The 27,870-nt window shown below is 37.8% G+C and overlaps 1 protein-coding gene across 7 annotated transcripts in view; it reads left to right on the top strand.

Annotated features, from left to right (window-relative positions):
- r3hdm2.L (R3H domain containing 2 L homeolog) overlaps positions 1-27,870 on the top strand; it is an 83,009-nt gene that overhangs the window by 10,200 nt on the left and 44,939 nt on the right. For 5 of the 7 annotated variants that reach the window (XM_041581094.1, XM_041581090.1, XM_041581095.1 and 2 more), the window contains 2 exon segments: positions 26,601-26,791; positions 27,475-27,516. In XM_041581094.1, coding sequence (XP_041437028.1) covers positions 26,624-26,791; positions 27,475-27,516 — 210 coding nt within the window. In that variant the 5' untranslated portion in view covers positions 26,601-26,623. 7 annotated transcript variants of the gene reach the window in all.

Here is a 27,870-nt window from a genome sequence, read left to right as displayed (position 1 = left end):
AATTAACAGTGGGATATTTGATGAAAAGTTCAAATCTGCTGTTTCTTAAATAACCTGATTATCTATTCAGGTTAAATAAACAGATGTGGTACTGCATTTTTTTCAAACCCCTTACATTTTTCTTTGGTGTTATATTTAGCTTTTCCCCTAAGAATTGCTGTTGAATAAATATTTATTTCATATTTTCCTTATGCATGTTCAAAGGTATGCTTATTAAGATCCGGTTTGTAACCCACTTGGGGAAACCAGAATCTGAAGATATGACACAGAATACTAAATAAATAATGTGACTATAAACCCACTGCAGCTTGCCTTGAACAAATTGTTCCCAGCTTCTCTGATTAACATCAGCTTCTCTGATTTTACATCAAAATAGTTTTCCCCACCTGAGGTGCGGGCTAACAGATCCCACACTCTTGTAGGTGGAGCTAATAGTGTTTCTTTATAAAACACACCTCTTTTAAGCCTCCTGCACTAAAAGGGAGCTTCTGGTGCAGATCACCATGTGTAGATGATATGTGCCTTTGATATTTCTCATATATAAGTTTAGCCAATCAGAAAATCTTCCACCTGAGAATATGATTTATAATTAGATGGTTTTAATGCCTGTCATTGGTCTTTTATCTGTTATGTGCTTGCAGGCTTGATCTTATTAAAGGGGTGGTTCACCTTTAAGTTAACTTTTAGTATTTTATTAGAATGGTCAGTTCTAAGCAACTATTCAATTGGTTTCCATTATTTATTTTATACTTATTTTTATTATTTGCTTTTTTTCTTCTGAGTCTTTCCAGGTTTCAAATGGGGGTAACTGACCCCATCTAAAAAATAAATTCTCTGTAAGGCTACAAATGTAGTGTTATTGCTACTTTTTATTGCTCATTTTCTGTTCAGGTCATCTCCTATTTATATTTCAGTCTCTTGTTAAAATCAATACTTGGTAGCTAGGGTAATTTGGATCCTAGCAGCCAGATTGCTGAAATTGCAAACTGGAGAGCTGCTGAATAGAGAGATAAATAACTTAAACCCCAAAAATAATAACAATGAAAACCAATTGCAGATTTCACTCTCTACATCATGCTCAAAGTTAACTCCTTAACAACCCCTTTAAATTGAGACCTTTGAAACTGATTGCAGCTGATAAAATCCTATAAGGCCAGGACCCCAGATTTCCCCATTGGGAGACATTTGAATTCCTCTGCACATGTGATGGTGCTTGAATTTTAGTGGCAAATTTGTTTTAAATGAAAGTATGTACACCTGCATAATGGCATTTGATGTGCTTCTCTTTGTGCAATAGTAAAACCAAAAAACTTTATTTTGTTCAGACCATACTATATTCATATATACTACTATAGGAAATCCAAAACAACAAAAAAAAGTACGTTTTTTTATTTTTTTTCATTTATGCTGTTTCTGATACATTTCGTTACATAGTGTCTGTCTTGCATCGAGAAAATGGCAATATTAAAATGAAATTCATGCTTCCCCTCACGCTGCTAAATTTAGAAGCCTCGTGAAAGCATGATCTCCAAGGGAATTGAGCAGGTAAGGAACAGTTGAAAAGGAGCCTTAAAGACAGAAGCAGACTGAGTACTGTTCTGTTCTCTGTCCCTAGCAGGACCTGAGCAAGTGTTGTGTCTTTAAATTCTTTATATAAGGAGTACTTTTGGCAGCTAAGGGGCATGCAGAAGGGTATTAATTTAGCCTATTTATGTTCTTGAGTACTGTAATGGTTGGGTTCGGGTCAAAAAAAAACCCCAACCTGCACATCACTACTGCTCGGGTTTATGTGAAGAGATTTCTATTGTAGTCTCTTAAACAATGCAAGGGGATTTCCTTGTTTTGTTAATGACCACATCTATAATGGGGATGGTTGAGGTTCTCTGTGTTGTAACTGAAAGAGTTAACTAGCATCTTCATGTCTCTAAAATTCACACTTCTTTTCACCTGACAGCAAATAATCCCAAGGCATGTTCTAAGTCATTTTGCTGCAAATAAGGTTCTCTGCTTGTCTGTAATAAATGTATGAATATGCACCAGGTCAAGATAAAATAGATTTATAGGCCTGTGTTTTACTTCTCAACTTAGCAATTTTATAAAAATATGTCCCGCCACTAATACAATATTTTAAGTAGGGTGCATTTGATATATATCTCAGACTCTAGTATTTAATAGCCATACAGGTATGTGAGCCCTTCTCCGGAAACCCATTATCCAGAAAGCTCCGAATTACATAAAGGCCATCTCCCATTTTAATTTAAGTTTTTAAACGGGATTTCCCTTTTCTCTCTAATAATAGAACAGTACCTTGTAATTGATCCCAACAAAGATATAATGAATCCTTATTGGAGGCTAAATAATCCTATTGGGTTAAATTCATGTTCAAACTATATTTTAGTAGACTTTAGCTATGGAGATCCAAATAATGGAATGACCCCAGGCCCTAACATTCTGGATAACAGGTCCCATACCTTTACAGGTATGGGATTTATTATACAGAAAGCATGGGACCTAGGGTTTACAGGATGAAGAGTTTTCCCTGTCTTGTAGATCCCCATACATTAACTATTCAAAAACATATTGAAACTATCAATATAAATGTATGCTGCTTTAAAAAGTACTGTTTTATTATTACAGAAAAATGGAAATTTTTTTCATTTTCAAACATATAGCGGCAGATTTATCCAAATGTGACTAAATTGGGTAGTAACCATGTTGCACTGTCCTGAAACAGGTAGGCACAAAACTGGATCTCACTGCTTACATCTTTACGTTTGAGCTACACTAATCATTCCTTTGTAATGCCGTGTTTGGTCCTCAAAATTGACACATACCTGTTTATGCTACAGAATAGGTGCTGGTTCGCACATACTATAGGCTATATAGTAAATTAAGGTTGGAATTATTATTGTACTTTATAGCTATGTTTTTTTTCTATCTTCATTAGTTATTAACCACTTTGAGAAACTAAAAACATCTGTTATTTGCCAAAGAAAACTTTAATTGCCTGGCATTTAAAAAAAATAAAAAAATAAATAACAATACTATTGTGAATTGTCATTCAGGAGGTTTATAAGGGAAAATGCAGCACAGAAAATCTCCTATGTGCACATCTTCCCATAAGAAAGTGATGGTGGAGCAGTTATTCAGTGAAGAACTAAACTAGGGACCTTAAATTCAAGCATTAATTACTCCGATCCAAAGGGTTAGAACAGGGGTCCCCAACTTTTTATACCCATGAGCCATATTCAAATAAGAGATGGGGAGTGACATAAAGATGAGAGAATCCCTAAGGATGCCAAATAAGGGCTGTGATTGGTAATTTGGTAGCCCCTATATCGACTTGCAGCCTACAGGAGACTCTGTTTGGAAGTACACCTGTTTTTTATGCAACCAAAACTTGCCTCCAAGACAGGAATTCAGAAATAAGCATCTTCTTGAGCTACTGGTTGGGGATCACTGGGTTGGACTACTTTAATCAAAATGGGTATGTTTTGGTGGTGAAGATGTCACTTTGCTTCATCTGTAGCATGTTTCTTCGACCCCCCCCCCCACTCCCCATGTGACATGAGGCCATTGTACAACTCTGAGCTTTCCTGCATATGCCTACTTCCATAAGGTTGGTTATGAGACAAAATGGGGGGGAAGGTTAATGTGAGTTAACACCTGCCAGAAAATACAAGGTTATTGGAATTAATATAGCAGGGTCCCTTTCCAAATGCCATTTTTGATTCAGGAAGGGGTTTTCTATTTAAAGAAATAGTGGAGATGGATTTTATGGCTTTTATTCGTCTTTAGGATCCGTTCAGCTAAATGGGAATATTAGAGCAAGCAGGAAATAGGGGGGCATATTATTTACTAGCTGAGTAGAAGATAATTAGAAGATAATTATTAACTAGAAAACTTCACATGTTTTACAAAATTGCATCTGAAAGGTCTATAATGCTGCAGGCAATAATTGATTGAGTAGGAGTCTGTGACTGGATAGGTAGAGGTGAAGTAACCAATACTTTATGAAATATTGTATGTCCGACGTAAGGCTCCATGAAATATTAACACAGGAAAGTTTTACTTTGTCTGAATAGTGTTGGGCCCTCTGTTCATAATTGTCCAGACTAAGCTCAATTAGATTCCTTAGCTAGGGAAATGCTGTACTCGTTTTAGGGGGAATTGCTACTGATAATATGAGGGTGTTTGATTTACTGATTTTAAATGTAAAATAATTTGCTACATACTAAAGTGAGGTAATATTCAAATGGACAGGATTTAATGTAAGATAGGTATTTTGGGGTGCTTTTTAGTTTTGTGAATGATTGGACATGAAAGGAAGGGGAAAGAATGGCATACTCTGGAGGCCTGTTTAATCTAGATAAAAGTGTTGGTTGAGTATTACAGGGAATCAAGTGTAGAAATGGATGTTGGATTAGATTGTGAATACAATGGACTGAATAGGTAAATGCAAAACTCGCCTAAATGCAAAGGACCTCTTATAAAAAGCATACTGTATAGTTTTGATTTTTTTCCATAGAATTGTCTCATTGTCTTGTCTTCCTGATACTTCCTGTTCCATGATCACGCTGACATTTGTGAGGTGGTAATTATTTTTAGCTATATATATCTGACAGTTGCTAGCATTTTAGCTTGCTAAAGGTCCTTAGGCAATACTGAGACATCACACAATAAGAACTGTAAGTACCCAATTGTTTTAAAAGGGCATTATTGTGGGGATAGTGTGAACAACTGGCATATAGAAGAGCAATGCTTTCCAACATCATAGTTGTGGAGGACCATTTTGGATGAGGGCTGAAAGATAGTTGAGGGTTTCTGTTACCATGGCATTAGCAGGAGCTTACATTTTTCCTTTATATCCATTTCCCTGCTATGAACAGTGCAGTCTTCTGTAACAAGGCACACTGAACCTCAAAGAACTAGTTTCAGCACAATTGTTACCACTTGGTATAAGACTCTGTGCCTGTTTACTAACATTTGAATATTTTTTTCTCAAATTAAAATTTTCTCTAAAAATTTAAGATTTATAAAGTATCAAAACCATGAAAAACTTCAAGTAAAAGCAGTACCCAATGAAGTCAATGGTAGCTGTGCTGATGTTATTAGATGTTTTTTTTTTTGTTCTTTTTAGCCATTCGGCTTTGAGGCTTTTTTTTTTTTTTTTTTGATTGTTTGGAAAACACAAATTATTAGATGTTTTAGAAGTTTTCATAATTTTTAGTGTATCATTCAGGGTTTTTTCCATTCTCAATTTTCATATTTTGATCTGTTAAGAGCTTTTATGGTATTCTTGGTTCTGGAGAAAATGTATTTAGATGTGGTTTCAAAACTCGACTTATAATAAATGGGCCTCCCAGTGTAGGGATCCCTGCTACGTAATAAAGTGTTTTGCTAAATTTGGCTCTGTTCACTTAATATCTAAAAAAGTGAACACCGCTGATTGAGGCACTGAAAATACATCTACAAAAAAAGCTTTGTTTTGTAGTGCCCTTTATAAATTAGCGGCCAATATATTATATCACATCTATACAGCTCACCCGAAAGTGAAGGTGACCCGGGTGTGAATAAACTCTGTGTCCCACGCTTGGGGTCACTGATTTTTTAAACCATATCCAGGGTGAAGACGACAGAAATAACTCACCAGATCCGGTGGGTGGTATGGGTGCATCACCCCAAGCCCGTAGTCATAGGTGAGTCACGTAGTCGAAAAGTATTAGACGAGCACTCCGTATCCATTCATAAGGTTAAAAAGTTAACTTTATTTTAAACAAGTTAAAATCATCAATTCCCTGCCGAGACGTAGTCATAGTATGACTACTGTCACTGTGTACTACTTTATTTAATCTGAATGGTTCGTTGCAGGTCTGAATATTGCGCCGTATGAATGTTTGAGGCTAAAATCTGCACGTCTATGGCAAGCTTAACCCTGAGCTGCACAGTTTAAATACAGGACATGAATCTCTGTGGTGACTTCCAATATCCTTATATTTTTCAGACTATTGTAGAAGTAAGGTGGTCTATCTGTTGCTCCCTTTTTTTATCCGCTTTGACTGTGTAATTGCTGGTTTGCAATCCCTCTTAAACAAAAACATTTCTATATTTACCCTTTTTTCCGTCTTCATTTGAAATGTAAGATGGTCTGCTGAGCTGATCTTGGAATATCAGAAGAATGGAAACATACAGAGAGATTTGCAATTACCACACTAGAGTGTGCAAGCTACATTCTAGAAATAGGTTTAGCAAGTACAGCTGATGTAGCCAGATAGCTAAAATATATTTTCTGGGTAGTCTGGAGAAATAATAAAACAAGTCTGACCTCAGTATTCATACTTAATGTACTTATATTATTTTATGTATTCTATGTAGTATGACTGTATACCAGGCTTCCACTTATTTTTTATTTATACCCAATAGTGCCATCTTAAACTAACATTGATAAAATTAATTACTTGGTGGTGTGTAATTGTTTTCCCCTTTGTTTATACAGGTATAGGATCCGTTATCCGGAAACCCGTTATATCGGAAAGTTCCGAATTACGGAAAGGCCATCTCCCATAGACTCCATTATAATCAAATAATATAAATTTTTAAAAATGATTTCCTTTTTCACTGTAATAATAAAACAGTACTTTATACTTGATCCCAGCTAAGATATAATTAATCCTTATTAGAAGCAAAACCAGCATATTGGATTTATTTAATGTTTACATGATTTTCTAGTAGACTTAAGGTATGAAGTTCTAAATTATGGAAAGACCCGTTATCCGGAAAGCCCCAGGTCCCGAGCATTCTGGAAAATAGGTCCCATACCTGTATTGTAAAAAGTCCTATACATTTAAAATTACATTCTGTACGCAGTTTTTAATGTTTTTTCACAGGGTTCTACAAAATACATGGTTTTATTACAATATATGTGTGTATGTGAGCTGTAGGATTAATGAAGGCTTTTACATTTAGGGGGTTATTTATTTTGGTGCTGTTATTTTGGTACTCTGACCCCATTTTGTACAGACAGAGCTTTCCTAGCAGAATTCTCAAGCATAGGGTCATAGATTTTATCCGCATAGGGTACTATTCAAATGGGTTTTTCGAAGACCAGAATCAGACAGGGAACATCAGGAGATGGTTTCCCTGTGGTTTTACCCTCAGTGAAGACTAAGACATGTTCCTTTCTAGTAGGGATGCACCGAATCCAGGGTTCGGTATTCGGCCAGAAATCAGCCTTTTTCAGCATGATTCGGATTCAGCCGAATCCTTGTGCCCAGCCGAACCGAATCCAAACCCTAATTTGCATATGTAAATTAGGGGCGGGGAGGGAAATCACGTGACTTTTTTGTAAAAAAAAATTTTCCCCTTCCCATCACTAATTTGCATATTCAAGTTAGGGTTCGGTATTCTGCCAAATCTTTCACGAAGTATTCGGGGGTTCAGCCGAATCCAAAATAGTGGATTCGGTGCATCCCTACTTTTAAGGCAACCTTCCTTCATTTTTATAAGTTTACAGTCTGCAAGGTAGAGCTTTAGTGCAGTGACCTCATTCCAAGTTCTAGTTCTTGTATTTTTGTTCTGTTTAATTTGTATTAACTGTGCAATGGCAATCACTTGTCAGGCATGTAGTACCAGAGCCTCAGTACCAAGGTCTGAAAAAAAAAAATTGCTAAGAATAAGATATTCTATAATATAAAGGAACAGTAACACCATAAAATTAGTGTTTGAAAGGCATGACTATTCAACGTACTTTTGCATTGTTAGTAGTGTATCAAAGTAAATAATGCACTGTTTCTCTGCACTGGTAAAATTGGTGCGTTTGCTTCAGAAACACAACTATAGTGTATATATAAACAAGCTGCTGTATAGCATGGGGGCAGCCATTCACTCGTACATCGCACTTAAAATCCGCTTTAGGTTCATCCCACAAATTAGTACGGTACATATGCTTTTCTATTCCAATACCATTTCACATTGGATTGCCAGTACATTTTTGTTTACTCCTTTTGCTTCTGTCACTGAGTTAGTAGTTTTTCAACTCAAGCTCTCTTCTAAAGTTTTGTTAGGCTGGAGTCATATAGATGACCACAGTGCTGTATTAATTGCAGATTGAGTACTGTAAATTTCACCAATGGGTGATATGTTGTATACATAATAGATGGAATACAGCCTAGTTTGAGCCTTATTGGGGGTATCGGCATTACAGGTATCACCCCCACGTATCATGTTGACGCTGCTTTAAAAAATTCTGTTTATATACCTTTCAAATCACTTTGTTAAAGGAGAACTAAACCCGAGCCCCCCTAAACTGGACTCCGCTGGACCCACTCTGCTACCTCTTTGCACAACATATTCCATTCAAAACCGTTGAACTGCTACAGGTATGGGATCTGTTATCTTTAAACCCGTTATCCAGAATGTTCCGAATTTCCGAAAGGCTGTCTCCCATAGACTCAATTTTATCCAACAGTCCAAGTTTTAAAAATTGTTTCCCTTTTTCTCTGTAATAATAAAACTGTATCTTGTACTTGATCCCAACTAAGATATAATTAATCCTTATTGGAAGCAAAACCAGCCTATTGGGTTTATTTAATGTTTACATGATTTTCTGGTAGACTTAAGATATGAAGATGCAAATTATGGAAAGATCCCTTATCCAGAAACCCCCAGGTCCCGAGCATTCTGGATAACAGGTCCCATACCTGTATAAGGGAGCTGTATCCTCCGCAACACTGTTGTGATGAGTGACAGGATGTATTGATTTCATCTGCCTTCAGAGCTATTCCTCTAGATCTTCAGATCCTCATTAATTATTTACAACATTCATGTTACTGTCTCTGGCTATTAATACATTCTGTTGTTAGTCGCTTTAATGTTTTTTTTTTTTTTTTCCCCAAGCCCTGTGTCTTTAAGCAGCTGCAGAGGCTGTTCCATTAAAGTGTGTTTTGAATGAGAGCAAGAAGGGGAGCGAGCATGTGTGTGGGTGGCTGTGTGCGCGACTATTGGCAGAACTCTCGGTGTGACAGCGGATGGGAACAGCTGGGCTCAGCCCTGCTTCAGAGCAGCTTGTCAGAGCAATTATCTTGGCGAAGGAAAGGCAACGAGGGGCCGTAGCTCACCATTCACAGAGACCGAGCAAAAAAAAAAAAAAAGAGGAGAAAAGAGCCCTTTGAGGTTGTGATAAACTGGATAAATAAAACAGATCTCGGCCATTATCGAAATAAATCTGCTCCCGCGACTCACAATGAGGATCTCTTTCATAAGGTGGAATAGCTGATTTTCTTCAGACTCCATCCCGCTTGCTCCCTCCCAGCAGTGAGTATAGCTGATTATCATGCAACGGTCTTCAGTCCATCCCTTTTGGCTTTGCCTTCATTTCAGCTCATTCATAAAGTCTGGAAGCACAAAGGTGCCTGAATGACTGCTTGCAGGCCTTAATGCTCGACTGACTGAATATTATATTCTTGAGATGACGGTGTTTCACGTATAAAATGGGAAGGTTTGCTTGTCATTTAGAAGTAGTTTGTAATCTCTGTGTTGATGCCTACTGTATGCTTTTTTTTTTTTTTTTTTTTGTGTTGTAGCTGTTGCTATTGTGTCAATGTATTCCGAGTTCATTGGCGGAGATCCATGTACATTTATAGATATATAGGTTGCTATGGGCATGATATGCCGCTAGATCAATCTGTCCTGCCCTACAGCAGGCTCCTTCCTTGTACAGCTAGTATTTCGTACATATTATCAAATGGTGTACATTTATCTAAAACTATTTTAATGAATAATGTCAGACCGTTTAAGTTAAAAACCTAAAACTGAACAGATTTTGAATCTGTTGTATGAAATGTTTGGGAACCAGGGTGATACAGATCTTACCATAATATTAACCTTAGTATCTTTTTGTCATCGCCAGAGATTTATGCTAGTTTAGTAATGTACAAGGACTGTCTTATTACAGAGAAAAGGCATGTCAAGCAAAAATGAAGACTTGTTTGTTTAAATAGAACACAGTGGGAAATGTCATTTCTGTTTCTGAACCCTTCCCTTACCTGGAATAGTCCTGACTTACAGAAAATGGTGCGTTATTATTGCGTGAATTTGTAAATGTCCTACATTTTTTTTGAAATCCTCTGTTTTTTTTTATAATTTTAAACAGTATTGCTGGTTTGGTTATTGCTCCTTTACTTTATATACTGAGCTTATAGGCAGCGTGATGCTTTGTTAATAAAATGTTCATTTACCTTTTTTTATTCATTAAATTGAGTACGTCATTGATGTGCCTGTAGCATTTGTGGGATTCCCACTGTCAGCTGCTAACATGAAGTCTGCTGCCAAATCCAGATCAAGTACCCTATTTGTTCTTATGGGGTATTGTATACCAAGCGCTATCAGCATCTTGTGTTCAGGCACAACTGAATTTGCCCTTTATTTTTAACATGGCTGCTAGATATATTGCCTATCTCTCTATTTAATACATTTGCAGGTATGGGACCTGTTATCCAGAATGCTCTGGACCTGGTATCTTTCCGTAATTTGGATCACCATACCTTGTTCGCTAAAAAAATAAAATAATTTAAACATTGATGAAACCCAATAGGATTGTTGTGCCTCCAATAAGGATTAATTAAGTCTTCGTTAGGAACAAGTACAAGGTACTGTTATGATTAAAGAGATGAACGGTTATTTGGAGTCTATGGGAGATGGCCTTCTCGTAATTCTGAGCTTTCTGGATAATGGGTTTCCTGATAACTGATCATATACCTGTACTTGTGTGAGTTTATTTTGCCAAGTGAGTTTATATTTAGGTCTGTTAGGATTTGCATTTTATTGAATGATTAATATAAGGCGTTTCATTCTTGAGAAGTGCCCCTATCTTCAGAATACAGAAACTCATCAGCTGGAAGGGTCACAGTGCTAGTGGATTCCAATGGTCAAGTTAAAGCTTTATATTTCCTACAGTAATTCTAAATGGGCCTTTTTGGTGAGACAACACTTATCAGTTGGCAAAACTTGGATCGTGAGAACTGTAACTCACTATGCTAGACATCCTAAGTATTCAGCAATGAAGATTTGGTACCACATACATGTTCCCTTCACCCCTTGGAAAGAACCACATATTCTTCCAGACCTTATGTCCAACGAATGATCTTGTGGTGCAATCTCCCGTGTCACCCATTGATATCATCAGATAGGCGAAACATGCAGAGATATTCTCATTAGCCGGCAGAAATCTACTAACCTGTCCATCTAAACAACCAATCGCCATGACCCAAGAAAAGTCGGAATAGTCCATACACTGTCCAAAAATCAGACGAAACGAAGATTCGTATGACTTTACCATTGCGTCTTTGGGCAGCTTTTGTCCATTGTGCTGCACCCGTAGCCAATAGTGATGAGTGAAAAATTTTCCAAGTTTCGCAGCAAAAAATTATTCCCATAGACTCCAATGACTGAAGAAAAAAATTGTTGTGTGTCAAAAAATGTTGTCGCCCATATATTTCAATGCATTTCTGTGAATTTTTGCCATTTCGTGAAACTATTCAGATTCGCCCATCTCTAGTAGCCAATCTCCCTCTTTTCTAAACCGCTCGATAGGTGTTAAGTAATTACAAAGAAACTGTTTCAACTATCAAGAACTTGTCTCTCTATTTTGCGCAATGATATTTAAGTACAACACTAAACTTGGCCTTTTGTCCACATCACAACCGATGATTTTTTTTTTTTTTTTTTGTGGCTTAAGCCCATGGTTGTTTCTAATATTAACAAGTAGCAAAATATGAAATTATTTCCTTACCTTGCTTACTGTTTCTGCTTTGCAACACACAAATGTCTCCCAATCCTCTGCTCACTTGTCTAGCTTGTTTTGTTTATCATTAGACAAAAAGGCAACTGCTTGTTCCTGTTAAAATTCCACACAGCCACCTGATTGTTTTGCACACATTCCATCGGGCATAATGCAAATAAAATATTTTCCCATATGATGGCTGCAATGAACATATACAGAAAAATGCACCTCTTACATGGGGACTGTGTAGAAAATAAATAGTTTTATTTATTTTTATTTTTTTTAACCAGTGAACTAAAACACTATAAACACATGCCAGCAATACTATGGAGATTATTTGCACTATTTCCGTTCTAACGGACGCTTGCACTCCCAGTATTCTGCTTAAAGCTTGGTGTTTAAAAGCAGAAAAGGAGTGTCTTTTTCTATTCCCATTAAAGGGGTTAGTCACCTTTCAGTTAAAGGGCACTTGTGATCACCTAGAGCAGTGATCCCCAACCAGCAGCTCGTGAGCAACATGTTGCTCTCCAACCCTTTGGATGTTGCTCCCAGTGGCTTCAAAGCAGGTGCTTATTTTTGAAAATGCGGCCTTAAAGGCAAGTTTTGGTTGTATAAAAACCAGATGTACTGCCAAACAGAGTCTCCTGTAGGCTGTCACTCCACAAAGCGCTTCCAATCACAACCCTAATTTGTCACCTCCAGGAACATTTTTCATGCTTGTGTTGCTCCCCAACTCTTTTTACATCTGAATGTTGCTCACAGGTGAAAAAGATTGGAGACCCAATAATATTCTGAGACAAACCACAAATAATGAAAACCAATTGCAAATTGAGTTATTTAGCAGCTCTTCAGTTTGGGTCCAAATTACCCTAGCAACCATGCATTGATTTGAATAAGAGACTGGAATATGAATAGGAAAGGGCCTAAATAGAAAAAAAAGGATAATAAAAAGTAGCACTAACAATACATTTGTAGTATTACGGTGCATTCGTTTTTTGTTGTTGTTTTAGATGGGGTCAGTGACCACCTCCCTTTGAAAGCTGGAAAGAGTCGGAAGGCAAATAATTCAAAAACTATTAAAAAGAAAAAATTAAGAGCAATTGAAAAGTTTGTTAGAATTAGCCACTGTGGCTTCTAATGCACAATAGTATTCCCTCTATACCTTACAATAAGCAACGTTTGTTCTCTTTGATTCAGAGTGCAAGCAAAATATCCATGATTTTGAGCTATGGGCAAAAACTAGGTCAGTATTTGAAATACTGTTCATATTGTAACCTAGTTGCTATTGTGTGTCGTTAATGAAGTAAAGAGTATATTGTTGCAGAATGACCTTTGTTTGAGTGAATTAAATGATGGGAGAATTTTTGTGTGATTTCTTTGATGTAGTGAGTTGTATAAATAGCTGCAGCGATCCATTTGCTGAGCACACCTGCATATAAACATGGCCGTGCTGTTCCCTCGAGCATGCTTGCCTGCACATCTCTCCCTCTTACACCTTTTCTTATGGTAAATCAGCTGGGCAGTTCCTGTTTCTTTACTGGCTTGGAAAAGGGTTTTTATGCATTCCCTGATCTGTGATATTGCAATACTTCTTCTGTGTGCCATTATAATAACCAGTTTATTCTGGGCTCAGGCTAAAGGTCTATAATTGGAAATGGCTTTTTATTGTGTATTCATTTCAACTGTTAAAATAGCCTATCCAAATGTGCTGATGTTTGGGATTGTTGTCACAGAATACTGCAAGGTGCTGAGAATATCTGATCTCTGCATTCTCCTCCTCTTCGGAAAAAGCTTCCGAGCATCTGCCCTGATACATCTACGTCAGCTGGGATTTCCGTCCTTGTGACGCAGGCTGGCTACATGAAGGAAAAAATGGGGAGGGACGAAACTGAGAGCAGAACTGCTCATGGATCAGAGGGACTTTCTGAAATAATGTGGAGCAATGAGCCTAGTGATAACCTTGAGAGGTTTAAGAAACACCCCTGCGAAGATGTTAAACTTCACTTGATAGCTTACAGGCGCAGCCTTTTCCATTCAGGGAACCCCTGTGGAGGATTTCCCTCTGTCTTGGTTACTTAGTGACTGGTTAATGACGTCAATGGCAGTTCCCAGGCTGAAGGACAAGTGTATTAACCCATATGCTGCCACCATGTCTGCATTGCAGTCTTCTGCATTTTCTTGCTGTATGACCCCCTCCTCTTTTTAGATGTTAATTTTAATGAGAGGGAGGTTGAAGAAGCAGAAATAAATCAGAGCTGGCTTTAGTGCTGATTGATTTCCATTTTGGGGAGAATTTCTGATTGTAATTGATTCATTGTGTAATTAAGGTATTGGGTGGTTTCATAGAAGAAAAAAATATATATAAACCCAAATGGTTGGTTTTGTTTCCAATAAGGATTAATTACATCTTGGTTGGGATCAAGTACAACACACTGTTTTATTATTCAAAGAAAAAGGAAATCCTTTTTCTGTAAATTCAGAGCTTTCTGGATTATGTATTCTATACCTGAGTGTGCGTCTGTGTTTGTGTAATAAAAAGAAATACCGCACTCAACAGGCTCAGTTCGAGTATTTCATTTTAATAGACAAGAAAAAGAAATACAAAGTTTCAATCACATCATACTATGATGTGATCGAAACCTTGGAATTTCTTTAACTTGTCTATTAAATCCCATTGGCTACTCTTATAATGGTTGATATTTTTTTTTTTTTTTTAAATCACAACATGGTTGTAAAGAGCACACATACATACTAGTTTACAATGGCCAACGAATGGAGGGAGTTTGCCAATGTCTTATTTATTATAATTAACCAGCCCCCTTTTTTGTGCTCATTTTCATATGTATATGCTACTTCTGTTGGTTCAGTTTTCAGGACAGATCTAGGATCTATTACCGGAACGGGTGTTTTCGTAAAAAGGATCACCATATCTTCAGTGTGCTAAACAACGATAACCGTTTTTTATCCCCAGTAGGATTATTTTGCCTCCAATATGGATCTTGGTTACTATCAAGTATTGTACTGTTCTATTATTGCAAAGAATAAAATTGGAAATTAATATTATTCTAATATTATTATTATTTTTTTATTAATAATAAAATAGAAATAAAAAAATTTGAATCATTTTCTTAAAATAGACTCTATGGGAGATAGCCTTCCTGTTAGTCTAAGCTTTCTGGACATCTGGTTTTTAAGATAAGGGATCCTATATTTATATATCAGTTATTTTATTTGTTTTTTTTAACTTGCATCAGGTATGAGCCCTCCAGATATTGCTGAACTACAATTATCAGCAATCTGCCGACAGCTGAAAGCTATTTGCCTGTGCCTGACCCATACATTTATTGGTTTGTTACAGGAGTGTGATGCATTGCAGGCTCATCCAGCTTTGAGATTAACACTATTGGGTAAATGATAGCAGTGGTTATTTCAGGGTGATTATTTTCACTGCAAGGCTGCAATCACATTTTATTTCGCCTGCTTATTTTAGTCTTTCTCTGTGGTGTGATTTCTGGTGTGAATTTTCTAGCACTACTCTCTCTTTTGCGGCTGGTTTTCTCAGTGACAAGTTCAGCTGTGAGAAAAGTCATTATTTGTCAAACTTTTAACTGTCACCGGAAGTGAAAAATCCACCTGCAGGGGCTATTTTGCCACCTTGCTTTGGAGTAGTACTAAATTGACTATGAATTAATCAAAATCTATAGTTCTCTGCTAGAAAAAAATAATAATAATAAAAAAAAAAATATATATATTTTATACCCTGCTAAATTGTGCGAAAACTGCTTGGCAGACCAGTAAAGCAGAATGACTTTACAGTCCTGTATTTATTTATTTTGAAGGTCCTTCTTTGATGATTTAGTGGAATTCTGTTACTGATGTGCCTGTTTCCAAGATAAAAATAATGGATGTTTGGCAGGGCGTTTATTTTTGTTGAATGTGTCCCTCTATAGGTGTCCATATGTGGTTGGTGTTGATCTTCATGCTCAAACACCATTCTATGGGCACCTCGGCTAAGGACTTTCTTGTTTTCCTGTCATTTACAGTCTGTCAGTGTGCTTTGTCACTGGCTCTTCTTGGTGTATGCATTGTCACATCCAGATATCAGAAGGGTCACATCTTCCTTTTCTTTTTGGCTCCATTAGTTCAGCAAATTGTCAAAACAATAGGATCAGTGTGTCCGAATCCAACAATTTGCTAAAATGTAAGCCAACCTCCCACTTGTTGGTTATACTGGCTACTGGGAGCTTTATATCCAGAATGGTACTTGGGGTTTGCCGGATAACGGATATTTTCATAACTTAGATTTTCACACCTTAAGTCTATTAAAAAATCATTTAAACATTAAGTGAACCCAATAGGATTGTTTTGCCTCCAAAAAGGATTTATTATATGTTACTTTGGATGAAGTACAAGGTACTGTTTTATTATTAAAAAATAAACCATTCTTAATAATTTATTTGAGTTGAGTCTATGGGAGACAGCCTTCCCATAATTAGGATCTTTATAGATAATAGGTTTCCAGAGAACGGATCCTACACCTGTCCTAAATTTTAAATTACAGGTTAGGCAGTTTAAGGCACGCGTTTAGTGATGTGTGGTCTTGCCTGAAACCTGTGGGACTCAGGACTGGATCAGGTTTGGGCCAACTTCCGCACATTCTTGGCAGGCCCACCCAGCCCAAGACCCTAAAATGGCTCTTTTCTGCTTTCTTTTGGCACTTTGTATAGGCTTGCATCTGTGTGCCCCGCCCCTTCCTTGATGTTGAAAATGGTGCTGGACTAGAAATACTGAGGTGCTGGGCTAGGTTAGAGTTATGGGAGGGTGTGGTTTGACCCGCACATCACTATATGGGATCCAGTATCTCGGAAAAACGTGGGATCTGGGGTTTTCTGTCGTTTTGATCTCCATATTTTAAGGCTGCTAAAAATCATTGAAACCTCAAATAAACCCAATAAGATTGTTTTGCCACCAATAGGGATTCATGCAGTTTAGTTAATAATGATCACTAAACTGCATAAATCCATGTTGTTGGCAGTCCATATTAGTACAAACTACTGTTTATTATTACAGAGAAAATGAAAATCATTTTTAAAAATCAGAATTATCTGCTTAAAATGGAGTCTTTGGGAGACAGCCTTCCTGAAATTCTGAACTTACTTTCTAGATAAGGGATCCCATACCTGTAGAGGGAAACAAAAAATGAAATTTAACCAAAATTCTTAAAGAGATACTGAAACCTGAAATTAAACTTTTTTTTACATCTATTATAATATTGGCTTTGCAAGCTACTTTTAACTTTGCCATAAAGTATTTGCATGATGCTTTTACATTACCTGTCTGATGCCCCATGTTCCTGTATGAGGGGGCTGCCATATTTGTGCAGCAGGAGTCCGTTAGCATTAGAAACTGTAACTAACAGGCTGAGATGGGACAGTCAGGTTGGCAAAGTCAGTGTCAGAGAGTCAGGCTTAGGAACTTCAACTAACAATTATATACAAAAACAAACCTCTCAGCAACAAATGATCAACATGACCTATAGGTAACATTTAATGTACATTCATATGCTAAAATTCATTTTTGTGTGTCAGTATCACTTTAAAGCTGCAAATATTTCATAACAAGAAGAAAGATACATTTGTACAGTTCTGTTGACTTTTTTCTTTCTTGCCAACAAATACCATTTTCATTATTCAACTATGCACCTATGTTCTATTTATTAAAAGCCAGTTGTTTATTACTATTCGTATAGGTTTGGCTTCTAGTGATCTAAGGTATGTGATTAATTAATAGGGATGTCGCGGACTGTTCGCCGGCGAACTTGTTCGCGCGAACATCGGCTGTTCGCGTCCGCCGCAAGTTCGCGAACGTCGCGCGACGTTCGCCAATAGGCGTTCACGTCAAAATCGTTCGACCATTCGACCATTCGATCGCTAAAATCGAAGGATTTTCGTTCGAATCGAACGATCGAAGCCATTGGATTGAATGAAATCATTCGATCGAATGGCTTCGATCGTTCGATTCGAACGAAAATCGTTCGATCGAACGATTAAAATCCTTCGATCGTTCGAATCGAACGATTTTCGGATGTTCAAAGTTCGGATGTTCGGCGTTCGCGAACACATTATCGGCGGTTCGCTACATCCCTATTAATAAATAGCTTTTTTTTTTTTTTTTAATTTTTGGGTAAGAGCAAAGTTAAACGTCAGTGCTGCTATATATTATGCTGAGAATACTGAATTTGTATTTTTGCTATTTTTTTTCCTGAAATCATTTTTATGTAGGTCATCTGTATCCCTGGCTGTCGGCTCATTAGGGATTCCATCGAAGTATTTTTTTTTATCAGCCAATTATCTGCAGGAGCATAGTTTTTGTTTCTGTTAGATGTATTTTTATTATGTAGATGTATACAGACTTCAAGCTCATGTCCATCAGATTGAAAACTAGCAGTCTCAGCATGAAGATGCTGCAAGTTGGGGAAAAACAAGGTCATGAGTCTGAAATGCCTTCCTATTTTATTTATGCATTTCACTGGGATGTTTATGAATTTAGGTAGGGATGACCGTAATTTAAGTAAACTTTTTTACATTTAAAGTTTATATTTGTTTGTCCAACACCTGTGTATAAATGATCTACAGATGAATTATAACTGACCCCTGTTTATCTCCACCTATGTACAGGTATGGGACCTGTTATCCAAAGTACTTGGGAACTGGGATTTTTCGGGATAATGGATCTTTGCATAATTTGGATCTTCATACCTTAAGTCTTCAAGAAAATCATGTAAACCTTAAATAAACCCAATAGGCTGGTTCTGCTTCCAATAAATATTAATTGTGTCTTAGTTGGGATCAAGTACATGCTACTGTTTTATTATTACAGAGAAAATAGAACAATTTTAATTATAATGGAGTCTATGGGAGATGGCATTTCCGTAATTCAGAGCTTTCTGGAAAACTGGTTTTTCGGATAACAGATCCCATACCTGTACTAGGATTATTGTTTTCTCAATACTAAGCTCTACAGTCCAATTTAGCTAAACTATAAAGCCCTAAAATGTTTGTTCAGTTTATTTCTATAAAAAGAGATGGGCAATCTGTACTGTAGCTTGTTTCCCTTGTCCGGAAATGATTGCCACTTTATAAAGTATCGTTATATAATACAAACATATTCTGCAGTGCTTTACAAAAATTCTGCATGATTCATATTTGTTCCTGTCCCAGAAAAGTAATGAAAACAAACTTCTAATTGGTTGCTATGTGTAGCTGCTCTGTGTTTGTTTCTAAATAACCCCCAGCTTAAGTCAAAAGATTTTATCTGTTGTGCTTTTTTAGTATATTGAGAAGGCATGGAATAACAATAAAAAAAAAATTCTTTATAAGGGCATGTTTTAGGCAATAGTATTTTCCCCAACAGCGATTTAAAGGGAATGATTGGCCACTGTTGTCTGATGGCAAAACCCCATGTGCTGAAATTTTCAGGCCTTGTTTGCATAAACCATTTAGTTATTCGTGCTCTCTCTAATATGAGAATCTGCTGTTGATTTGCTACAGACTTCAAACATTAACATTTTAGCAGAGCCATCTCTTGCAATCTTCTGAGCCAATTAGACTGTGTCACTCTGCAACTCAGCCTGTACTTTTTACATAGTAGCTTTATTACTCACTGGGGCTCATTTATAAGCTATGGGCAAATTTGCACCTGGGCAGTAACACATGGCAACCAATCAGATGATTGCTTTCACTGTTCAACCTGCAGCTGGCTGAAAAAAAGCTAATCACTGGTTGGTTGCTATGGGTTACTGCCCGGGAGCCCCTAGTACTGTCTTGAAGTGCAAAATGGGTTTTGTTTTTTTTTTTTTTGTTTTTTTTTTTTAATTCTAAAATTAAATCGCCCACCACAGTAGTCAGTCAGGTTGGGCTGATATTTTGCTTGAATGAAAGTTTCTGTCTGGTGAGTTTGATCAATACAAACACAAAAAAAATCAATATTTTTTTGTTTTTTGTAATATCTTTAGCTAAACAGGGAGGCAGAAGCTCCTCCATGTTTTGTCCTTTTGAGCTAGATCATTAGATCAATAAACATTCCCCTCCCTTTCCCCTTTTTGCTGCAACAGTTTTGGTTGACCGATCGAGATCCATTGTGTTGGAGGATTACATTTGTGCTCTTAACGTTACATACCCTTAACAGAATGTGTAAGATGTGCACCCTTGTTTTAATAAAATGTGATCAGACAAAACATGTCTCTATTGTTTTTAATCTGATTCAAATTAAATAAGACATCACAGAATAGCACAATCATTAAACAAACGTGCAAAAAAAGAAAAGTCTGTCCAAAATTGTTAACATTTTCAAAAATTAATTTAACAAAATGGAAATAAAGTCCAAAAGTTTGGCATACTCTTATTTCTTAATCTTGTGTATTGAATTGTACTAGCATGAATGGCAGCTTGCATTCGTATGTATTTGTTATGAATGTCACCGGTTTATTTCCCAAGCTTTTGAAGAAGCTGTAAAGCTTCTTCGAAAGCTTTCCAGGTCTTGTAAATTTTTTGGTTGACTAGCATGGAATGCATGGATAAGATCTCCCCCCCCCCCCACAAGTGGCTTAAATAATGTTTACAGGAGGTGTGTGTGCTTCTCTTCTTTATATGAACATCAACAAAACTAAGGAGTTGGTGATGGACTTCAGCAGGCAACCGCAGAGGTCTTATTCCACACTTACTATTGGTGGGTCTGTAATAAAGAAGGTGAGCAGTTTGAAATATCAAGGAGTCCTAATTTCTGATGACCTGACATGGTCTGAACATATTTAAGCACTGTCTAAGAAGGCCAGGCATCATCTTGGAGTTCCAGTTGAAATTTTAAAGGCTTTTTATATTAGTGCTGTGGAGAGTGGTAATTGTGGTGTACAAGATCGAAATGATTTAGAGCAGGCGACATGTACGGCAGAACGTTGCACTAGATTTGCTTTACCATCACTACAAGATATTTATGTACAGAAGTGTAGAGTTAAAGCATTCAGTGTTATTAACGATAGAACTCATCCTTGTAATTTGATTTACTAAAATCAGGAAAACCTTTTAGGTAGGTCAGAACAGGTTAAGGAAACATTTTTATCCTCGGGCTATTGGGCTTCTTAAAGGAAAACTATACCCCCCAAACCATGTAGGTCTCTATAAAAAGTTATTGCATTAAACAGCTCATATGTAAAACCCTGCTTCATGTAAACAAGCTATTAGTAGTATGTGCCATTGGTTAATCATAAATAGAAAATTGCCATTTTAAAAAAAAAAAAAAAAAAAAAAAAAAAGGGTCACCTCCTGGGATCGTACGATTCACTGTGCTCACATACAAACCAAACAAACTATACGTGTTAGGTCACATGAGCCAATTATCAGACAGACTTGTGTCTTGTTTCAACACTTCTTCCTGTTACAGTTAGTTGTAGTGTTTCTGGTCAGGTGATCTCTGAGGCAGCACGCAGAATTTTTTTTTGGGATATTTTAGATGTGGTTTCCCTGTGGTTGCTGTGCTTTGTTAACAATATGGCACATTACACTTTAGAACTGTATGTATTGTTTACAATATATGTACATTGCACTCATTTATGGATACTGCTAGTGTTTCACAGTAGGACATTTACAGGGGAATGTAATAAAAGTCGCAAAGAGCAAAACAATTCGCACCAATAAGACTAAAAATCCACATCTCGCAATGTAATATTGTTCCTTAAACTGTTATTGCATTGCGAATTTTAATTGCGCACTCTTAAGAAGTGCTTGAAGGTGTCGTAATCTTTTGGAGCAAACATAACGAGTTTTTCAGTAAGAAGTTTTATTACATTGACTGTGCATTGGCGCAAACTATAAAATTCGCAAATGGTCTTTCACTGTCGGAAGTGGTCGCTAAACAGTTTCCGGGCTCGCAAAAGCTATATTAAATTCGCACAAAGCAAAATTTGTTCGCGCAAAGGCATAACTTTTCGCATTGCGAATAGTTTTTCCGTTAGCGATTTTTATTACATTCCCCCGTTAGTATGTATTTTCATATTACAAGCACAATGCAGTGGTGTTTTTGGTAAATATGGCACTACATTTTAATTATATTTAGTATGTATTGTTGCACTGCACTGTTATGGTTTGCTGTATTTAAACCTTATTGCACTATTTCCTTTATGCACAAGTATATTGTTATTTTAAAAATTACACCGTTTTGGGATGATCAGGGTACCTTTCACTACAGGTAGTTCTTGTATAATTTTGTATGTGACAAGTAAAGGAGCCTAATCAAGATTCTCAGGTCTTAAATGTTGAACCTTCAGCCAAGGGAGCAGATCAAACCATATTTTAGTAGAGCAGGCACTCATAGAGCAATCTTCCAAACAGGTGTAAAATGATTTGTAGTTTATTAGGTACACAAGGACTTAGCCTTAAATAAATGAATCTATCTAACCAATCAGCTGCTGCATCATACTTCCATCCTGTGCTAAGGATGCTTGCAGGTGGGGATCATTTTAAAAGCTGAAAAATGAATTTACCATTGTCACATGGCATGACAAAAGTCACATTTGACCTGCAAAATCTTATAGAACATGACACCTTTGTACTTGTGGATTATGCCAAAAAAGACATCTGTTTCAGGTCATTTTACAATTTCTAATATGAAACTGGTCTGATTTCAACATGTTTCCGTTCTTGGCACAACTGGTCAGATCCACTTAAGTTATGTAACATTTATTTGACTTTAAGCTTTGCCAATATCATATTTGTTTAAAGATGCCAAAACTGGTTGTTTTTCTCAGGAAGCATTTGTTACTGTTCATGAAAGAGATTCCATAGTGCTTCCTCTTATGTCGAACTAGTGCAGCTGTATAGGTATATGTATAGGCTAACCTATGACTAAGGGATAACTCCCGAAACGCGTAAGGTTTTTTCTCAGCAGGAATTCCAATAAACCTTATTTTCAGAAGTGCCGTCTTCCTTCGAGTTCTTGTCAACTGTATAGGTATATGTGACCTGTTATCCAGAGACTTTCCAGAGAATGGATTTTTCCTTGATTTTGATCTCCATACTCTCGCAAACACGCGCGCGCACTCTCTCTCAAACACACGCGCGCACTCTCTCGCAAACACACGCGCGCACTCTCTCGCACTCGCACACTCGCGCGCACTCACTCTCGCGCACTCGCGCACTCTCGCACTCTCTCACTCTCGCGCACTCTCTCACTCTCGCACACTCTCTCACTCTCGCGCTCTCTCACTCTCGCGCACTCTCTCACTCTCGCGCACTCTCTCACTCTCGCGCACTCTCTCACTCTTGCGCTCTCTCACTCTTGCGCTCTCTCACTCTTGCGCACTCTCTCACTCTCGCGCACTCTCTCACTCTCGCGCACTCTCTCACTCTCGCGCACTCTCTCACTCTCGCGCACTCTCTCACTCTCGCGCACTCTCTCACTCTCGCGCACTCTCGCGCACTCTCTCACACTCGCGCACTCTCTCACACTCGCGCACTCTCTCACACTCGCGCACTCTCTCACACTCGCGCACTCTCTCACACTCGCGCACTCTCTCACACTCGCGCACTCTCTCACACTCGCGCACTCTCTCACACTCGCGCACTCTCTCACACTCGCGCACTCTCTCACACTCACACTCGCGCACTCTCTCACACTCACACTCGCGCACTCTCTCACACTCGCACACTCTCTCACACTCTCTCTGTACTGCAGAATTTCATTCAAGCATTATGCTTTTTTACACCTCTTAATAGTTAAAATCACTGATGTGCAAAGGGATCCACTACCAGTGTCCTGTTAACCAAACACCTGAATACGGGGGCATGTGTTATTTTAAATGTGTTTCTTGCACATAGCTGCATTTTCATGTATGAAAAGACAGTGCAGGCAGGGATTTTCCTTTCCAAGTAACACATTTTGTCTGACCTCTCCTGGTGACAGAAATGGTTGCCACGGAGCTGTAATTCTAATTGGCCGTTCCCACCTACCAATTGGAATAAAGATTGCAACAACATCAGAATAACCTTGCAGGGTTTTATACCTAACCAGCTTGTTTTTCTGTGCTGTATTCAGAAGGGATTTAAAGGCATATACTAGTTTTATCTTCATATCTCTGTATCCACATATCAGGATCTTTTTATATAACGTGCTTCTTCTGCTTGTTTGCATCTGACACATGTGATTTAGTGTGTAGAATAGAATGCAAATTACAAGAAATGAGAAATATAATAAAATGTAATCTTAAATCTCTGGTTATTTTTTCTCTGTGCTTTTATGAATAAACATCTATACAGACATTCTATATCTACATACACACAAACATGTGTATTCACATCTGTAATGTATGGTCTGTCGGTCTGTATTTGTATTGATTATACAGCCAAGCATGTTTTGGCCTTATTTGCTGCAGTACTGTGGGAAATTTATAGCCTTCACATTCAGAGCTGAGCTCTATATTGTTGCTCATTGAAGGTCGGGTTTAAACATATTTTTGTATCACGATAGCCAGCAAATCATCCATGCACATGAAACCTGATTAAATAATGTACACGGGACTAGGTCACTCCAAGCCAAGACACATTCACAAGGCAAGGCACCTTGAGGCTGCTTAGAGCAGTGGCTGTGGGGACTCAACCTGGAGAATTGGCGAGAATGGTCATTTGCTCTACTAGATACCCCTGAAAGCCCAGCTTGAAGGTCAAGGGTGATATTTGAGTTTCTAATGTCAGCAGAGAGACCACAGCAGGCTGAATTTTGGGTGAACAATTCACAGCCTCTGTCTTATCTGTGCTTTCCTAAATACTCCTGCTTGACTGTATTTGTTGTTCAACTTCCAGCTACCATTGCTAGCTATAAGCTCAGTCGCTGCATTCATCGGAACTATAGTTCAGCAAGTGCTGAAGAGCCCCACGTTGCAGTTTCCAGCAATCGATGCACTAACTCTCTTGTAAGGCAATTAAGAAAACAAAAGAACACCCCTTATTTATCAATACTCAGTGCCGTATTTCTATTGAAATGTCTTGATGAATTAATTAAAAAGACTTCCACAAACCAGATGATTTACTACTGATACAATTAATAATTTAATTGCAATTTAATATACCTCTCCCACCATTAATTGATTTATATTTCTATATACCCACTAGTTTTTCAACTAGTTGTAAGACATTAACAACTAGGTCAGTCAGTGGTTCTCTAATACTTATGTACAGTACTATGTACTAATTCATATAATGTTCTTACACAATTTCTGTCTTGTGTCATTCTTACCCCTCTTCTCCCTTTGCTTATTTGCTCTCTTGTGTGCTTTTGTCAAACACGATCATGTCTTCCTCCTCCTCACAGCCTCCCACGCTGTCCTGGAGGACCGAGGCTGATTCATTCATTCATTCATTCATTCATTCATTCATTCATTCATATAAAAAAAGCCTGCATTTTAAAGCAGAAGAATGAACAGGCACACCAGAGTACTTTTTCGGTTGAGTTGTTTTCAGATAGTTCTCCATAAATAAACCTTTTTTTCAACTGCTTTAAATTTTTTTATTTTTTACCGTTTTCCCAAAATCTAAAAGTTTAAAGTTCCTGTCCTGGTGTTTGTCTGAATTGTTACTAGTTTGCAACATTTAGCTGATACATTCCTCTGTAGCATTTCTGTTGTATTCGCAACTATTGTATCAATTCTAACAGCTGCCTTTAAAGGAGAAGGAAAGCTACAGAGGCATTTTATTGCCAATAGATTAGCTGCAATAGTGCAAGCTAGAATGCTATATTTATTCTGTAGAATGTTTTACCATAACTGAGTAAACAGCTCTAGAAACTCTCTGTTTGTTTAGGATAGGAGCTGCAGTATTAATGTGGTGTGACATCACTTCCTGCCCAAGTCTCTCCCTGCTCTGGGCTCAGATTACAGTAGAGAAGGGAGGGGGCGGGGGAAGAGGAGCAAACTGAGCATGCTCACGCCCAGGGCAATGAGGTTTAAGCTGAAGGCAGGAAGTCTGATACAGAAGCCCATGTGTACACAATAGAAGGAAAGAAATGCTGTGTTTCTTTTGACAGGGGACTCAGAGCAGCATTACTTTGGGGTTTTACTGGTATATTTAGATGGACCTTTCTGATAAGGCTTACTTAGTTTTAACCTTTCCTTCTCCTTTAATGAAACGAATTCTTCTAGCAGGGACAAAGACAAGAAATTTATCAATTTAGAACAGTTTACAGGGCCAGCGATCCCCCCCCCCCCAAGGAGCTGCTTTAGGATAAGGGCACACCTGGAGATTCCGGCAGTTTGTCGCCCGGCCACTAATGGCCTCTTCTTTGGGGCGACTAAACTTCCCAAACTGCTTTCCCGTGGCTTCGCGCTGCTTCAATGAAAAAACGCCTGCGGCAATGCACTCACGATTTGATTTCCGTAGTCGCCCAAAGTTTACTCGTGAGTAAACTTTGATCGACTTCGGAAATCGAAGAGCACGCACGTGTTTTTTAATTGAAGCAGATGGCAGCCACGGGGAAGCAGTTCGGGAAGATTAGTTGCCCCAAAGAAGAGGCGATTAAAGAGGGCAACTAAATCTCCCCAAATATCCAGGTGTGCCCTTACCCTTAGAAGGTGAAAAATGACACTTTACACTTCCATATTTGAAAAACCGTTACTCAGAAAATAGAAAGTAATTGGAAAAAGCCTTTATTTCTGGTGAACTATCAGAAGCCAACTGAAATGAAAAAAAGTTGGAAGGTTAACAACAAATATTTGAGATCTTGCTATGAAATATTTGTCCTCTAATTAATTCTGCTTCTTTGTCATTGACTGTCCCAGGTTGCTACACCCTGCTCTGTATTATGCTGAAGATGTCCCATGGCCACACAACCCAGGAAGCTCTAGAGATTATGAAGGAGTCGGAGAAGTGTCTGGTTGAGGAATCTTTAAACAGAAGCAAGGCTCTGTCCAGATCCCCTAGTAAAGAGGACCAGGAATCCGATGAGCCAAACTCACGTCAGGAACCACAGGTGCTTTTTTCGGTTTTACTGTATTTACCCTTTTCTCTTCTATTTGCGTATTGCAAGGAAATTCTTACACTTGTCAATTATCTACATTTATATTTATAACTTAAGACATTTTAAACCCAAAACCATTATTGCTGTGCTGTCCACCTTGTCCTGGAGGTACGCGGGGACTGGTGCAGAAGTTTGCCTTTAGTACATCACTCTTCACGCCCTGGGCTGTTTGTTGGGATTGTTTGTGATCTGAATATCAAACAGGCAATTTCTTGTGGAATTCAGGATTTTGGGCCTTCAAAGCTCTTTGAAGCTTCCCATTGGTGGGTAAGCCTTTTTGGCGTGGTGTAGGTATTTCTATACTGGGGTGTGAAATACCAGAAAAAATTAGCAACTTAGGACCACTGATTTTTGATTCTTATATACTTGTGATGTGTAACATTGCTTCTTAACTCAAAGAGGAGTGGCCATCAATAGAATACTTTATTCTATATTTATAGAATATGTATCTATTGTCCTGTTCCATCATTTACATACACTAAAACTACTAACCAAACATTGACCTTGTTACCAAAGAAGCATTAATGTTACATCATACACTAAATAAAATGTCATTCTTTTATGTTCTTTTTCTTTATTCATTTCATTTATTCTGGGTTATTTTCCCCTCACTCTCTCTCTCTCCAATGGTGCAGAGGCGGAATGCAAGCCACGGACATGCTAGGAAGAGAGCCAAGGTACACTTGCGTACAACTCATACCACCCACATCTAAGAAACAATCACTTGCTTACTTGTACTTCATTTTTATTTCATCTGACACCTTTTTTTCCCCCCACATGTATGGCATACAAATACATTTCCATTGGCCATTTGAGATATGCTGGATAATCATGGGAAATGACAAATCCAGCTGAATCACACATCATTCGTTGCATTTTATTATGCAGTTTGTGCTTCTGGTTCTTTCACTCATGTTTACGTTTAATGAATTTGGCATGCACTCCAAGGGCATTGAGTTTGGGTTGCTATTACAGCAGCAGCTGAAATTCTAATCATTTGGTAACTGCAGAAAGCCTGGTGAATCTGCAGC

The sequence above is a fragment of the Xenopus laevis genome, chromosome 2L (assembly GCF_017654675.1).
Source record: "Xenopus laevis strain J_2021 chromosome 2L, Xenopus_laevis_v10.1, whole genome shotgun sequence".
Lineage (NCBI taxonomy): Eukaryota > Metazoa > Chordata > Amphibia > Anura > Pipidae > Xenopus > Xenopus laevis.
This window is presented reverse-complemented; position numbering and strand designations above follow the sequence as displayed.